General features: G+C 43.4%; 1 protein-coding gene across 2 annotated transcripts in view; it reads left to right on the top strand.

Annotated features, from left to right (window-relative positions):
* The window catches only part of ksr2 (kinase suppressor of ras 2), an 85,924-nt gene that overhangs the window by 56,720 nt on the left and 14,493 nt on the right, over positions 1-14,711 (top strand). For both annotated transcript variants that reach the window (XM_087790310.1, XM_087790309.1), the window contains 10 exons: positions 784-853; positions 2,242-2,325; positions 4,089-4,174; positions 4,363-4,383; positions 4,469-4,578; positions 6,694-6,862; positions 6,930-6,971; positions 9,143-9,212; positions 11,607-11,655; positions 12,681-13,042. In XM_087790310.1, coding sequence (XP_087646436.1) covers positions 784-853; positions 2,242-2,325; positions 4,089-4,174; positions 4,363-4,383; positions 4,469-4,578; positions 6,694-6,862; positions 6,930-6,971; positions 9,143-9,212; positions 11,607-11,655; positions 12,681-13,042 — 1,063 coding nt within the window. The remainder of the gene's footprint in view (positions 1-783; positions 854-2,241; positions 2,326-4,088; positions 4,175-4,362; positions 4,384-4,468; positions 4,579-6,693; positions 6,863-6,929; positions 6,972-9,142; positions 9,213-11,606; positions 11,656-12,680; positions 13,043-14,711) is intronic.

Genomic DNA, 14,711 nt, shown 5'->3' with positions numbered 1-14,711 from the left:
TGATTCAGTTTTTGGTTCAGTTTTCTTACCTGTAGTCAAAGATCTTCACTTGAACTTCTGTGGCAGTCATTTTGTTTTCATGTAGAGACTGAACTGAGGTGTTTGTCGAATCGAAAGCTCTACCAAACTCTATCCTTTAATCTTCCGGTCTTGAGATACTTGTAATCTTTGGCTAATGCTACAATATCAGCAGGAGAAATGTGAATTATCGGTCGACAACTTTCAAAGTCTTGCTGTCGTCTTCAGGGCTTTTCAAAAAATACATACACTTAAAAAAAAAGAAGCTCTTTCCTGTGGTTCAAAAACCTCTAAAAGGAAGCTCAAATGAGAAGTGACATCGATGATTCAGACTTGAAAAACCCTGTAATTGGAGTAAAACCTTCTCCCTTCTCTCATCTCCAGATCAATCAGTGCAAACCGGAGCCCAGCGCTCCATTTTCAACTCATAAAAAGTTGATGTAATAGAGGAAAACTTTCCCGGCTATTTACATTTCGCCTCATTTGGCGCTGCCTTGCTCGCGTCCGAGGGGCCCGAAGAAATCATTTACATCTTGAAAAGTGTCAGAATTTCTCACGAAAGCCTCGAGATTGCTTTTTTTTTATTGCACGTGCGAGAGTCGGGGAGGATCATTTGATGCGGCTCTTGTTGGCTAAACGGCCCTTTAGCCAGGCAAGAGGTCCCCGGCTGCCGCGAGGGTCCGCCCCTCCCCCCCACGCTTCATACTCCCAGAATAGTTGGGAAGACACCGTCGTCTTAAATAATAACTCAGCTCTTCTTCGCAGACACTCTCTCAGTGCCTCGCTGGTCGCCACAGATTCCCCGGAGAGACTTTGGAAACTCCATCAAACACAGGTGAGCGAAACCGTGCTTCTTCCTGGGTCAGGATCTCACAGAAACCCACACTGTAAACAGGTTGTCCCCTGGGGAAGCCTTGACTTTTATGGTCCCGATACCTGGGGATAAACCGGTACCGATCCGATACCAGTTTTCAGAGAGATCATCTGCACACATATGTCGCTGCTTTAAAGGCGCTAGCAAGTGGCGTCAGCGCCAACATAGAGTTCCATTGCCTAGACCGCCTCCGTGGATCGGACCTGATCCAACTTTGAGAGGCTGCAAATACCAGAATCGGGGATGCATCCCTATTGACCCCATCAATAAGATAGCCTCAAGCTAGTAGGTCTCCAGTCGGGCGTGAAGACCCCCGAGCTTGGTTTTCAAAGTCATGAAGACCTTTAATCCTTGTGCGGTTCTTGGGTCAAGTAGACCCAGAGGCTGAAGACAAATGTGTTTGAGGTATCCCTTGTGTTGTCTCTGGGTCAAGGTGAACAACCTCCACTACTGCATTTGTATTTCTGGAAGCAAGGGAGGTCGTTAAACTCTTCACCCAGAGTCAACACAAGGGATACCCCAAACACATTTGTTTGTGGGCCTTCAGGTTACCTTGACCCAGAGACCAAACGAGGGTTAAATGGTTTGGTGGCACTTTCTCTACCCACACTGAAGCGATAAACTTCCTGTCAATCTCTCAATCTGCTGGGGGTGGGAGGGTCTAAAGTCAGTGGAAAGTCAAAATGGTGGATCATGTAATGGTAGAGCAATTGTAGCTCTAGAAGTTTTATCAGTTTGAAGTGCTCTACGTAATGAAAAAATACTTCCCGAAGACAAAGCTTAATTTTCCTTTTCATTTTGATTGGAAAGTGAGCGAAGCAGCGCTGCGTTCTTTGACGGGCGCCACATTAGCATACCTCCATTGTAGTTCTGCTCAAACAACAAAAAAAGATTTGACCGGAAGGTTAAGTAGCGTCAGTGCGTTGCAGGAGCGCGAGGTGGCGGCTGCTCGATTGAGAAAAATCTGCGACTTAATAAAGAGATTTGGATCCTGTCAGAGCGCATTAGTCACCTGCCATTAAGCCGCCGTCTCCACTGCTGGCATCAGTAAATACAGCCAACAGTCGCATACGCGGCGGCGCCGCTCCGACGGGCCGCGCCGGGATTGTTTGAGGAGTGTTAATAGTTTCTCCCCCGTCACTTTGTCCTGGCCCTTGTCCCGCCGCCGAACATCTGCGCGCCGTGTTTGCTCTCTTAGCGAGCGCCAAATTAAATCAGCTGGCGAGGAACCATCACACGAGTGGCTTTCATTATCCCGGAGGAGGAGGAATTGCCGTCCGTCTGTCTGAGCGACGTCTGTGATAAAAAAAAAAAACACACTGACACTGTTCCCTCTCGTCTGCTTGCAGGTTTTCAACAAAGTACTGGATGTCGCAGACGTGCATCGTGTGCGGGAAGGGAATGTTGTTCGGACTCAAATGTAAAAATTGCAAGTAGGTATCAGACAACCTGGTCCTGCTGTGGTACCGTCGTCAATAGCACTTTGGTGCCATTGTTGGTGTCGCTTTGGTACCATTATCAGTAGCACTCTGGTACCATTATCAGGGCAGCTATGGTACCATAATTAGTAGCCCCCGGGTACCATTGTTGGTGCTACTGTGGTATCACCATTAGCTGCACTTTAGTGCCATTTTCGGTGCCGCTATGGTATCATCATTAGTAGCCCTCGGGTACCATTGTCTGTGCTTCTTTGGTATCATCATTAGCAGCACTCTAGTGCCATTGTTGGTGCCGCCGTGGTACCAATATTAGTAGAACTTTGGTGCCGCTGTAGTACCATGATACCTAACCGTCTGGTACCATTGTCGGTGCTCCTGTGGTATCATCATTAGCAGCACTCTAGTGCCATTGTCGATGCCGCTGTTGTACCATCATCAGTGGTAATCTGTAACAATTGTAGGTGCTGCTATAGTACCATGATTTGTATCCGTCTGGTACCGTTGTCGATGCCGCTGTGGTACCATCATCAGTGGCAATCTGTAACAATTGTAGGTGCCGCTGTAGTACCATGATTCGTAACCCTCTGGTACTGTTGTCGCTGCTGCTGTGGTACCATTATTTTCAGCACTCTGGTGCCTTTGTTGGTGCCGCTGTAGTATCGTGATACGTAACCGTCTGGTACCGTTGTCGCTGCTGCTGTGGTACCATTATTTGTAGCACTCTGGTGCCTTTGTCAGTGCTGCTGTGGTACCATCATTAGTAGAACTACGGTGCCGCTGTAGTACCATGATACGTAACCATCTGGTACCGTTGTCGGTGCTCCTGTGGTATCATCATTAGCAGCACTCTAGTGCCACTGTAGTACCATGATACGTAGCCGTCTGGTACCTTTGTCTCTGCTGCTGTGCTACCATTATTTGTAGCACTATGGTACCATTATTGGTGTGGCTATGGTAACATCATTTGTAGCCCTCTGGTACCGTTTCCGGTGCTGCTGTGGTACCATCATTAGTAGAACTACGGTGCCGCTGTAGTACAATGATTCATAACTGTCTGGTACCATTGTCGCTGCTGCTGTGGTACCATTATTTGCAGCACTCTGGTGCCTTTGTCGGTGCCGCTGTAGTACCATCTTTTTAACCGTCTTGTACCATTGCCGGTGCTGCTGTGGTACCATCCTTAGTAGTACTCTGGTGCCATCTTTGTAACAGTCTGGAACCATTGTCGCTGCTGCTGTGGTACCATCCTTAGTAGTACTCCGGTGCCATCTTTGTAACAGTCTGGAACCATTGTCGCTGCTGCTGTGGTACCATCCTTAGTAGTACTCCGGTGCCATTGTCGGTGCCACTGTAGTACCATCTTTTTAACCGTCTGGTACCATTGCCGGTGTTGCTGTGGTACCATCCTTAGTAGTACTCCGGTGCCATCTTTGTAACAGTCTGGAACCATTGTCGCTGCTGCTGTGGTACCATCATTAGTAGTACTCCGGTGCCATTGTCGGTGCCGCTGTGGTACCATCTTTGTAACCATCTGGTACCATTGCCGGTGCTGCTGTGGTACCATCCTTAGTAGTACTCCGGTGTCATTGTCGGTGCCGCTGTGGTACCATCTTTGTAACCATCTGGTGCCATTGTCGGTGCCGCTGTGGTACCATCTTTGTAACCATCTGGTACCATTGCCGGTGCTCCTGTGGTACCATCTTCAGCAGCACTCTGGTACCATTGTCAGTACTACAGGTGTGTTCTGGTGTCTTCAGGCTGAAGTGCCACAACAAATGCACCAAAGAAGCTCCTCCTTGTCACCTGTTGATCATCCAGCGAGGAGGACGAGAATCTCTTAAAGGTATTTTGATGCTTCATGACGATCACGACACTTTTGAAATAAAAGCATAGATTTATTTTAGGTGAATATAATTACAAGGAATATTAAAACACATTTATTTGTAAGATTTTGAACGAGTTCTTCTCCTGAAAACATCCACTGATGTAGATAAAGTAACAACAAGTCTCTCTATTTTCTCTCCTCACAAGAACAACAAGGAATGACTCAAGGTACGAACGTCCGCTGTTCTCACCCTTTTTTCTTTTTTTTCAACTCTCAAATGTTTTTTAACATTCGTTTGGTTTCTGCTCGTAGTCGCTCGTTTAGTTCGGACCGAGTCGGTGCCGTGCGACATCAACAACCCGCTCAGGTACACGGACCTGCACATCAGTCAGACTCTTCCCAAGACCAACAAAATCAACAAGGTGAGTCATGTCGGCCACGTTTGCTTGACCCGGAACACGAGTGTCAAGAGAGGAGCTCGTGAAGATTTAAATAGAATAATAAACACAGAAGAAATTAATGTTAACCATTAAACACAGAAACGTAGGCTGTCAAAGTCAAACTAACACAAATACAAAATGTCAAACAAGGAGAGGAAAAACAAACCTTGACAAATAAAAAGCCGGAAAAGAAAATGTCACACGAAATCCAGAAAGTGTAAGAAAGGTAATAATACACCGGAATAAGATGAAAATCCATTAAAAATAACAGAAGCAAGAGAGAAGCAAGAATCTCAGCACAACTCAAATTAAATAAATAAAATGAAAATAACTGAAATAAAGAGAATGAATAAATAAATACAACATAAAAATAAAGAAATGAAAAAATATTAAATTAAATTAAATTAACTAAGCTCAAAGAAAATAAATACAATAAAGATAACTGAAATTAAAAATAAATGAAAGGGAATTAATAAATTATAAATAAATACAAAATAAAAAAAATAAAATGTAATTATATTAAATTAAATTAAGAAAGCTCAAATGAAATAAATACGATTGAAATAAATGAAATAAAAGGGAATTCAAAAATTAAAAATAAATACAAAATAAAATAAAATAAATACAAAATAAATTGTACTTATATTAAATTACATTAAGAAAGCTCAAATGAAATAAATAAAACAAAAATAACTGAAATAAATAAATTATAAATAAATACAAAAAAAGATGAATTGTTTTTTAATTAAATCAAAGATTTGTCTTAATGATTATAGAGCTCAAGGCAAAGGAAAAGAAAAGAAAAGGGTGAGCATGAAGAAAGGAGATGACTTTGTATAAAAAAGATGTTTAAAAGTAAAGTCAGTTTCAGATCTTGTCCTGCGTTTACTCCTCTGTCACCGCCTCACACAAAGGACCAAATTAATATCTTGGTCGTGTGTTGTTCAGCAGCGAGACGTACGTCGTTGCTGCTCTATGATCAATACGTGGCGCAGAAGGTTTACAAACACATTATTCATCGCGACGTTGAGCGATGTGGCGGCGAGCAGACGCTCGTTTTGACTGAACATCTGGAAGACGTAACGTCGCTCTTCCTGAGCGTCTCGTCCATGATGGATCACCTGAGACGCTCGTCAATGAAGAGATGCTGATGAGACCCCGGAGAGAGTTCAGGGACGTAAAGTCGACGTAGCATTCAAGACGGTTACGACACGTTTACGACAAAGAAGTTATTTTAACCTGCTTATGATGCTAACTGTTAGCATTAAAAACTACTCTTGTGGGTCAGGAAATAAAGTTAACAGCAAATAGATAATATATAATTGAGATAAAACTAAAATTAAACTGTCTTTGATTTTGAAAAGTGAGCAAATAAGTTCAATAATAAAGACTAAAAAAACGACTACAGAGCAAGGCAAACTTTTTTAGCAATAACATAACAATACAAAATATATATTTTTGAAAATAGGTAATGTAGTGAATTAAAAACATATTTTAAAAAATCAGGTACGCAGGAAAGATCTTGAATAAAATATATTAAACTTCAGTAATAAAATAAATAATTAGGTTAGAAAAAAACATCATGGTAAATGTAATGTGGTAAATACATTTAAAAATCATTTAACAATTAAATCAATCATCAGAAAATATAGTGAGTAAAACACTTTTTAAACAGTATTAAAAAATAAAATACTAGGGTTTATTGAAAAGAGGGCAAAACCAAATGTAAGAATAAATTCTGAAAAATACAAAAATCTGATGGTAAAGAAACATCAAAAGAAAATTAACAGCATACACATGAACAGCTTAAATAATAATAATAATAAAAAAAATCATCATTGACTAAATACATAAATAGAATTAAAAGACTGTCTAATTGAGGATTTGTTATTTATTTTATCATTTCACAGGCTTTAAACCTTCATAAAACTAAAAATCAAAACCATTTTTTCAAGACAGTCTCAGACCTGCGAGCGTTTATTAAGGTCGCGAGGGAAAGTTGTGCAGAAGTGTTTGAAACGTGGGCGAAGAAAAAAACAAAACAGTTCTGCCGTGAACACTGTGATTAGCCTCAGCACAATAACCGTCACCCACCAGGATCACATCGCGGTGCCGTACCAGCCCGACTCCAGCAGCAACCCGTCCTCCACCACCTCCTCCACGCCGTCCTCGCCCGCCCCGCCCCTCCCCAGCAGCGCCACGCCCCCCTCACCTTTGCACCCGTCCCCGCAGTCGGCACGGCAACAGAAGCAGTTCAACTTGACAGGTACGTCCGTCCTAATGCGCTGCTGAAGCTGCCGTCCTGACGTCGTCTCTCGTCTTCGTCTCCGCAGCCTCCAGCTACTTCAAGTACAAGCAGCAGTTCATCTTTCCAGGTGAGCGTCCACAGGCCTGCGACGCTCTCACGTTGTAGTTGCTCGTGACTGTATTTTCAGAGAGCTGTTCAACAGGAAGTTGTCCCTGGGCAACTTCCTGTTGCCATCCTGCCATCATTTTTATCACACTAATACTATTGTCATGCCTCTGTGGTAATATTTTTAGTAGCACTCTGGTACCATTGTCTATGCCGCTGTAGTACCATCATTAGTACCACATTTTCATGCTGCTGTGGTACCATCATTAGTACCACATTTTCATGGTGCTGTGGTACCATCATTAGTACCACATTTTCATGCTGCTGTGGTACCATCATTAGTACCACATTTTCATGCTGCTGTGGTACCATCATTAGTAGTACTCTGGTACCATTGTCTATGCCGCTGTAGTACCATCATTAGTACCACATTTTCATGCTGCTGTGGTACCATCATTAGTACCACATTTTCATGCTGCTGTGGTACCATCATTAGTACCACATTTTCATGCTGCTGTGGTACCATCATTAGTAGTACTCTGGTACCATTGTCGATGGTACTGTGGTACCAACATTACTAAAACTCTGTCTGTGCTGATGTGGTGTCATTATCAATAGCACTGGTAAGATTTTCGGTGCCGCTCTGGTACCACCATTAGTATCACTCTGGTACCATTGATGGTACCGCAATGTTACCATCATTAGTATTACTCTGATACCATTTTCGGTGCCGTGATGGTACTATCATTAGTATCACTCTGGTACCATTGACGGTACCGCAATGTTACCATCATTAGTATTACTCTGATACCATTTTCGGTGCCGTGATGGTACTATCATTAGTATCACTCTGGTACCATTGATGGTACCGCAATGTTACCATCATTAGTATTACTCTGATACCATTTTCGGTGCCGTGATGGTACTATCATTAGTATCACTCTGGTACCATTGACGGTACCGCAATGTTACCATCATTAGTATTACTCTGGTTCCATTTTAGTTGCCGGGATGGTACTATCATAAGTATCACTCTGGTACCATTATCGGTGCCATGATGGTACTATCATAAGTATCATTCTGGTACCATTTTAGTTGCCGGGATGGTACTATAATTAGTATCACTCTGGTACCATTATCGGTGCCATGATGGTACTATCATAAGTATCACTCTGGTACCATTTTAGTTGCAGGGATGGTACTATCATTAGTATCAGTCTGGTACCATTTTCGGTGCCGTGATGGTACTATCATTAGTATCAATCTGGTACCATTTTCGGTGCCGTGATGGTACTATCATTAGTATCAATCTGGTACCATTTTACTTGCAGGGATGGTACTATCATTAGTATCACTCTGGTACCATTTTAGTTGATGTGATGGTACTATCATTAGTATCAGTCTGGTACCATTATCGGTGCAGTGATGGTACTATCATTAGTATCACTCTAGTACCATTGTCGGTGCCATGATGGTACTATCATTAGTATCACTCTAGTACCATTATCGGTGCCATGATGGTACTATCATCAGTATCACTCTGGTACCACAAAACTTAATCTTGCAAAAATGATGATACAATGTTTTGGGTGAACATAAAATTTGACTCATAAATAGACAAAGAAGTTAAAAGTATTTCAAGCCTTGTCAAGCTGAAGTAGTAAAAAACAAAGGGATAAATACACCAAATCTCTGCAACTACACACTTTTTTTGGGCTCCCATCACACTCCGGGCTCATCCCGGAATATATTCTGAGCTGGTCGGTCACAGGGATCTCGGCGGCTTTTGGGGGGAAATTCTCCGCCAACACCGGCGAAAACAAGTCTCCGCCAGCGACTAATGCACTCCCAACACAAAGGCTTCTGTGCTATTATGTGTCTGAGATCGACATCACAGGCTGGCAGAACGTCCAGGCTGTCAGAAACGCATCACAACATACACAACGTGTGAATTACACCTGCCCTTTCCTTTTCCATCCTCCGAGCGCGTGGGCGGACGACGTCGCCTTCATTCTCTTAGAAACATTCGTCGCTCGGTAATTGACGACGGCATAACAACGGTTGTTGACGTAGATTCTCTCTCCGGGGGTCTCGCGCCGGCTGGTCGACACAGAGACTCAACGAAGAAACGTCACATGCTTTAACAAAACCTTGAAGTTGTTGTTTTTTGTTTGTGTTCGTCTCGATCCGCAGATGTCGCTCCGGAGACTCCTCCCAGCCGAGCGCCACAAGTCATCCTGCACCCGGTCCTGTCGGAGCCCGGGTGAGTCTCCGCGAGGCCTGGCATCCCAGCGTACCGCCCACTCTCGTCTGCCAGCGTCCAACTCACTGGAGCAGGGAGATTTCGGGTGACAATTCCGATGCAAAGGCGGCCTTCACTTCACGCTACAGTAGCGGCGCCCGCTGAGCGACGGGAAGCGTCCGGGAGAGGTGGAGGAGGGACGAGATGCCCCTCGACCCGGATGTTGATTAGATTAGCGTCTCAATCCGTCACCGGCGAGGAGAGAGAGCGCTCCGGTCCAGAAGTGAAGGATCGTGACCGAAATCTATAGATAGTGTATTTTATTATAGAGAGTTGTTTTTTGGATGATGACGCAGATCTGGCTTTTTATCTGGTGAAGATAAGTTACTAGTTTTTATTTCCGGCTTTTTAATTTTTTTTTGGTTAAATAACCAGCAGATGTTTCTTCTTCTCTTAAATGAGTCAGGAAATAAGAGGAGTATTAATAGTGGCTGTGAGAGCAGACAGGCATCCGTTAACCCTTTCCTCACATCAATCATCCTGGAAACAGAACTTTTATTCTTGAGGCTGTGTCAGGTTTTTTTCTCCGTAGTTGTCTTTAAATGTAGTTTTATATTCCGGCTACCTGGGGAAATAGACAAGGCGGACACCCGGGTCAGGATTCGAATCTATTTAGACACCTTAAAAAAAAGACACTCACAATTATGGAGAATTTTTCAATTCATGTTTTTGGACTGAGGGAGGAAACCAGAGTGTCTGGTGACGCCCAATGAGAGCAGCACTCCTTTATTTTCGAACTAAAAAAAATTAAATCAGATGTCAGTACATCATCAGTTTCTAAATCGTAGGGTTTTAACACATGGCCTCTCCAGACTGTTCTGGGTCTGACCCGGGTCCTTCTTCCATTCACGTACCATAAAAGTAAAACTCTAACTCTCCTGACTCACGTGTTTCAAATGTTGAAGTCCATCATCAAGACCATGTTTTGAACGTATTACTTTATAAAGTTCTCCCCCGTCTGAAATCTGGACGAACGAGAGGCTACGGGAGCGAAGTCCATTATGACATAATAATGGCTTCACTCCTCCTCCAGCCAGCTGTAATCACGCCCCGCTTTGTTTATACAACGAGTCCCTTGGAGGTGGAGACTTCCTGGACAAACCTCCATGCTTGACCATTCAAATTTGAGTGGGCGTGGTTACGTGTTTAAGATACTTTTCTAATGTAAATATTTCAATAAAGAGACAGTTTTGTACAGACAGACACTGATGATACAATAGAGTCCAACATCTATTTAAGACACACTTGAATCAACACATTAGTTGCCATTTAAAAAGAGACAAACTGCCCCTGTCAACTCTTAAAGGAGCCGAAGTTCTAATCTGAGTATCTCCTGGATCTGCTAGGTCCGGGGTGCAAACTCAATCTTGCAAGGGGCCAAAATCTTCTAACATATTAAGTTGCGGATGGAAAGAAAATTAAAAAAAACATTCCAAACTGTCTTCAACAGTGTGATAATTGTCTTTTCAATCTAAAATGCTTAATCCATCTAAATTATCGGTGTTTGAATATTCATCAATTTTTGTATTTAGTCAACCATCACATAAAATGCCCCCCGGCCATATGTTCTGAATTATGAGTTGTAGACTCTATCCTGGAAAAACTCTGGTCATGTCTAATAAATTGTTAGTTGCAGAGAATCAATATCATAATATCAGATGTGAGTGGAGCGAGCGTTGATCCCTGAGGAACCCCGGGGTTGCAGGCCAGTGCGACAGAAGCTTCCCTCAGCGGTCCGAGTATTTCATCAGCAACAATCAGCCGCGCCGATCTCGGTCATTTCTCAGAAGCCATTTTAACGGAACACTGGGTATTTGTGTTGTTTGCTCTCAATCTGCTGTCGCCCGTTGATTCCGTTCTGTAGCAGCTGTCAGCTCAGAGATAAAAACATATATTCAGTGGAAATAAAGAAAAGCAGGTTGAATAGAAATGTGCTGCAGTAATTACCATAACCATTATGATGTAAAGCGAAGATTATTGTGTCACTACTCGCTGTGCGTTCAGATTATATTCAACAAAAACAGCTCGACGGCGCGACACACACTCTCCTCTGCTGCGAACAGCAACTCAGGTGATCAGGCCAACCTCCCACGCCACAGTGTCGGACGGCGTCGGGTCAGCGAGGGACGAGGACGTCAGTGGACGTGGAGGAGCTTATGTTGCCGGAGATTTCATCACAGATGTTTTCTGTCGGTTCTCCGATGTCGCAATGTGATTAAGAGAAGCTCTAAACATTCTCCACACTCAAGAGCTGACGGTTCAGTTTTACTTGACTCCCATTGTGAGCTAGGATTTTAAGGGGTGACCTGTCGCTGTTTGGAAGACATTTCTCACTCGTGTTCTCTTCTCCCTCAGGAACGAAGGGAACCCTTTGCTCCAGATCGAAGTGGAACCCACGTCAGATGTGAGTGAATCATGTCGGTTCGTTCAGGTTCAGGTGAAGCCGTTTCATCATGATTGATACGACTCCGATGCACTCGGAGGGGGGAGAAAAAAAGAGTTAAATAAGAAATTGAATAATATTCCAGAGGAAGACTGTGTTGCCGTGCAACATTCAATTTCAAATCAAATCAGAGCGAAGTATTGTTTGGCCTTGGGCTGCTTTCAGGTGTCACTTGTTTTGCCTACACGTCTAAATGATCGTCAGGGAAAGTTCATTTCATGAGCCTTTTTTTTTTTCAGGCATTTTTTTTTCAGATGTTTTCCTCGCCTCCACTGAAAAATGTTTATAAAACAAACAGACAAATCAAATTAATTTTAACCCTACAGCGTTAACCCTTTAATGCCATGTAAACAACTCAAAAACATAACATTTTACACTGAAATTGTGCAGTAACAGGACAGATTGAATGGTGATATGTGTGTGTTTTACTGCGGTACATGGATTGTGTAGACTTTCCATTATATATTTATTTATTAAAGTAGTTTTCATCACTGCTGTGGGCATTTTAATGACTGTTTGATTACTTTTTCATCTCTTTGTACATGTGAGTGATTGACTGATATGGCAGTTTACCACCACAACACTAATGTGGTTTCACCACGAGTTAAGCAAAATCATCCAGCAGGAAACTAGATCTCTGCAGAGGATTTTTGTCTTAAACTGCTGTCCTTGAAACATGTCCTTTGAATGGGTTTCTGGTCAACAATACAAAAGCATTCTTCATCCGTTTCTTCCTTTATTTCCTCATATCACACACCGTATTAAAGAAGCCTAGTAAGTCCTTTTCCCCAGAAAACTTTCTAAGGTGTTGTCCCCAGGGCTTCCACCCATTTGATCCAGGAGACTTCTAAAGAAAGCTTATCTTGTAGCACCACTTTTGTCGGAGACCTTTGTGTATTTGACCTCAGCAGCTCGCTGGTCCTAATGTATCTGCAGTCCCAGCACCCTCTTGACACTAAACGTCAGGTCTCCATCGCTTCCTCCAGAACGAGGACGGCAATGACGAGGAGTCCGGCGACGAGTTCGAGGAGATGAACCTGTCGCTCCTCTCGGCTCGCAACTTCCCGCGCAAGGCCAGCCAGACCAGCATCTTCCTGCAGGAGTGGGACATCCCGTTCGAGCAGCTGGAGATCGGCGAGATGATCGGGAAGGGGCGCTTCGGGAAGGTTTTCCACGGCCGCTGGCACGGAGAGGTGGCCATCCGGCTGATCGACATCGAGCGCGACAACGAGGACCAGCTGAAGGCGTTCAAGCGCGAAGTGATGGCGTACCGCAACACTCGCCACGAGAACGTGGTCCTGTTCATGGGGGCCTGCATGAGTCCGCCGCACCTGGCCATCATCACCAGGTGAGCACAACTTGAGGATAGAAGCATTTTCCACTTAGCTTCGCCTACAAAAAGTGAACGTCGTCGGTTTTTACTTTATAAAGTTCTCCCCCGTCTGAGATTACAGCGAACGGCAAGTTACGAGAGTTCATTACGACGTAATAATGGCTTCAATCCAGCCACCCCGCTTTGTTTATACAACAAGTCCAGTAGAGGTGGGGACCTCTGCGATTGATGACGCGTGGTGACAAACCTAGATACTTGATCAATAAAAGCAGATTTGGCTTAAACTGATTTTTCAATGTAAATATTTTAAAGAAAAGAGAGTTTAGTACAAACAGACACATGCTGATGATACAATGAATTTTATTTAATCAACACATTAATTGCCCTTTAAAGGTCAAAAGTAAATCTTGAAACTTCCAAATACTAAATGAGAAAAGCAGTTGGAAAGTTCAGACAATGTGTCGAGGAAGGTGAAGGCGAGTCAGACCGAGAGAGACCGTTAGATTGCTCGCAATCAATACTTCAAAACTTCCCTGGATCCAGATTAACCTACCAAAATTGATCATATGAAAGTTTCAGGCAAACAGGCAAAATAAACAACCTTTAATGTAAAAATATCTCAGAAAGTGCTGCAACTCACATCCAAACTATCTTTCCTAACACGACTTTTATTGAGACATAGAAGTACTTCATTAAAAGACAGCTAGTAAGAGGTTGTTGAGACATTTGTCAAGTTAAAAAACACTTGAAATATGTATTCTTAAATGCTCATTAATTCACAGAAGAACAAGTGGAATTAAAGCAATTATGCCTTCCCTCACAAGTTCCCCCTCCGGTTATTAACGAAAGGTCAGGAGACAAATATCCGGATATTAAAGAGTGAAGTGGTCGTCCTGTGTGTGCTCTTAATAAGAATGGAACCTTCACGCAGCAGTGTGCCGATGATCGGGAGTTCCAGAGCAGTTAAGTTGATGAATGTCTTCACCGACTTGCACCGGAGTCTTCTTACGGCTGCGGTCGTCGTTTTAATGTCGCTTCCCTCCTCCCCTGATGAGCTTCGGACGCAAGGAGTCAATTAATCCTCCCCGCGACGACGTAGAGCCCATTAGGGATGAGGATGTCGGCCTCTATTAGCGCTCAGAAATAAATATTAACCATTTGATTGATCATCAGGCGATTATGTTTTTTTATTTACTGCGGAAGCAGAAGTTGTTTCCACTTTGGCTGTCAGGTCTTTTGTGACCATGTTTGACAGTTGGGGGGGGGGGTGTTCATTGTAACCTTCGCAGTCAGGGCTGAAGGCTGCGGAGGTGCGGGGCCCAGTTGTAGGCCTATTTTGAAATGTGACACCGCCTACGCACAAACAAATGGAGAAGGACAAAAAAATCACACTTTATTCACACGGTGCCTCAGAAGTGTAATAAATTGACACCCACACTCGGAAGGAAAAAAAAAATCTAATTTTTCAAATTCTGCAGGATTCATGAATGAATTCAAAAAACATCTCCTGCTGGTAGCAAACGATCTTCAGGTGGTTCATTGACTGGCGCCGCGCGACTTTTGTGAGGCGAGGCTGCCACACGATTATTGTGTGCAACGCAGCCGGGAAACAAATGAGTTATGAGATGATTTAACTTCAGCGAGCGTTCGTGACATTCGTTCCTTCGAGCGAGTACGGCACACC

This window comes from Callionymus lyra, chromosome 1 (genome assembly GCF_982586985.1).
Source record: "Callionymus lyra chromosome 1, fCalLyr1.hap1.1, whole genome shotgun sequence".
Classification (NCBI taxonomy): Eukaryota; Metazoa; Chordata; class Actinopteri; order Syngnathiformes; family Callionymidae; genus Callionymus; species Callionymus lyra.
This window is presented reverse-complemented; position numbering and strand designations above follow the sequence as displayed.